This window comes from Callorhinus ursinus, unplaced genomic scaffold, assembly GCF_003265705.2.
Source record: "Callorhinus ursinus isolate GAN/ISIS: 27379988/994484 unplaced genomic scaffold, GSC_fseal_2.0 scaffold6, whole genome shotgun sequence".
Lineage (NCBI taxonomy): Eukaryota > Metazoa > Chordata > Mammalia > Carnivora > Otariidae > Callorhinus > Callorhinus ursinus.
The window spans coordinates 80,206,585-80,207,385 of NW_027397068.1; the positions used below are offsets into that span (position 1 = coordinate 80,206,585).

The 801-nt window shown below is 66.3% G+C and overlaps 1 protein-coding gene across 1 annotated transcript in view; it reads right to left on the reverse strand.

Moving 5' to 3' along the window:
- Positions 1–404: 404 nt before the first annotated feature.
- Positions 405–801, reverse strand: part of WDR27 (WD repeat domain 27) — a 126,491-nt gene continuing 126,094 nt past the window's right edge. Inside the window, exon 27 of the mRNA XM_073894263.1 lies at positions 405–733. Coding sequence (XP_073750364.1) covers positions 443–733 — 291 coding nt within the window. The 3' untranslated portion in view covers positions 405–442. The remainder of the gene's footprint in view (positions 734–801) is intronic.

The following is an 801-nucleotide window of genomic DNA, read 5'->3' on the forward strand; positions in this document are numbered from 1 at the left end:
GTCTGACCTTAGGTCTCCCCGGCGTCACTCAGCAGCACCCTGTCTCCCACCGGCCCATGGCCTCGAGGGCCCCATGCAAACAGCACCGCCCGGGGTGAGCCTCGTGAGCTGGAGGCTGGGGGAAAAACCCTCCAAGGCCCGGGGGGGGGGGGCCTCCATGCCTCCTGTTGTCCACAGCTCTCACGGAAGCCTCTCTCGGCCAGGTGAAAATGGGCTGCACGCTGCTGTCCCGGGAACACGGGAAAGGCTGGAGGTCAGAGACGGGCAGCTCCTCTGTCTGTGCGGACGGTGGGCAGCACAGTGGGCCTCCCACAGCCTCATCCGCGGAGGTCTTTCTTGCGGGTCCCCTGGGTGCCGTGGGAAGGCCCCCAGCTGCTCCGCGCAGGCAGGCCATGCCAGGTGTTGATGTAATGTGCACAGTGGGACGTTCAGAGACCCTGCTTCACATGTTCTGGGCACCAGAAATACGGCCCCTGTGCCACGGGGCTCCACGGGCCCCAGAATTTCTGCAGGAAGCTCTAGCCTGAACCCGCCAGGGGAAGCACTGCGCTGGGAAAAGGAGGGCGGCAGAGAGAGAAGCCCCGGTTGCTCGTGCAACTTGGCAAAGCACGTGTGTGTGCACGGCAACAACGTGACCACACTCACTCTGGCGCGGCAGAAGCTCAGATCCCCGCTGGTTCACGGAGATGCCTGCGTCTCGCTGCGTCCTGCAGGCCACGCCCACCGCACACACCTACAGGTGGAGGCAGAGCGGCCCAGCCCGGCTCGCGCTCACCCTGGACCGGCGTCCGCGGCGTCCGC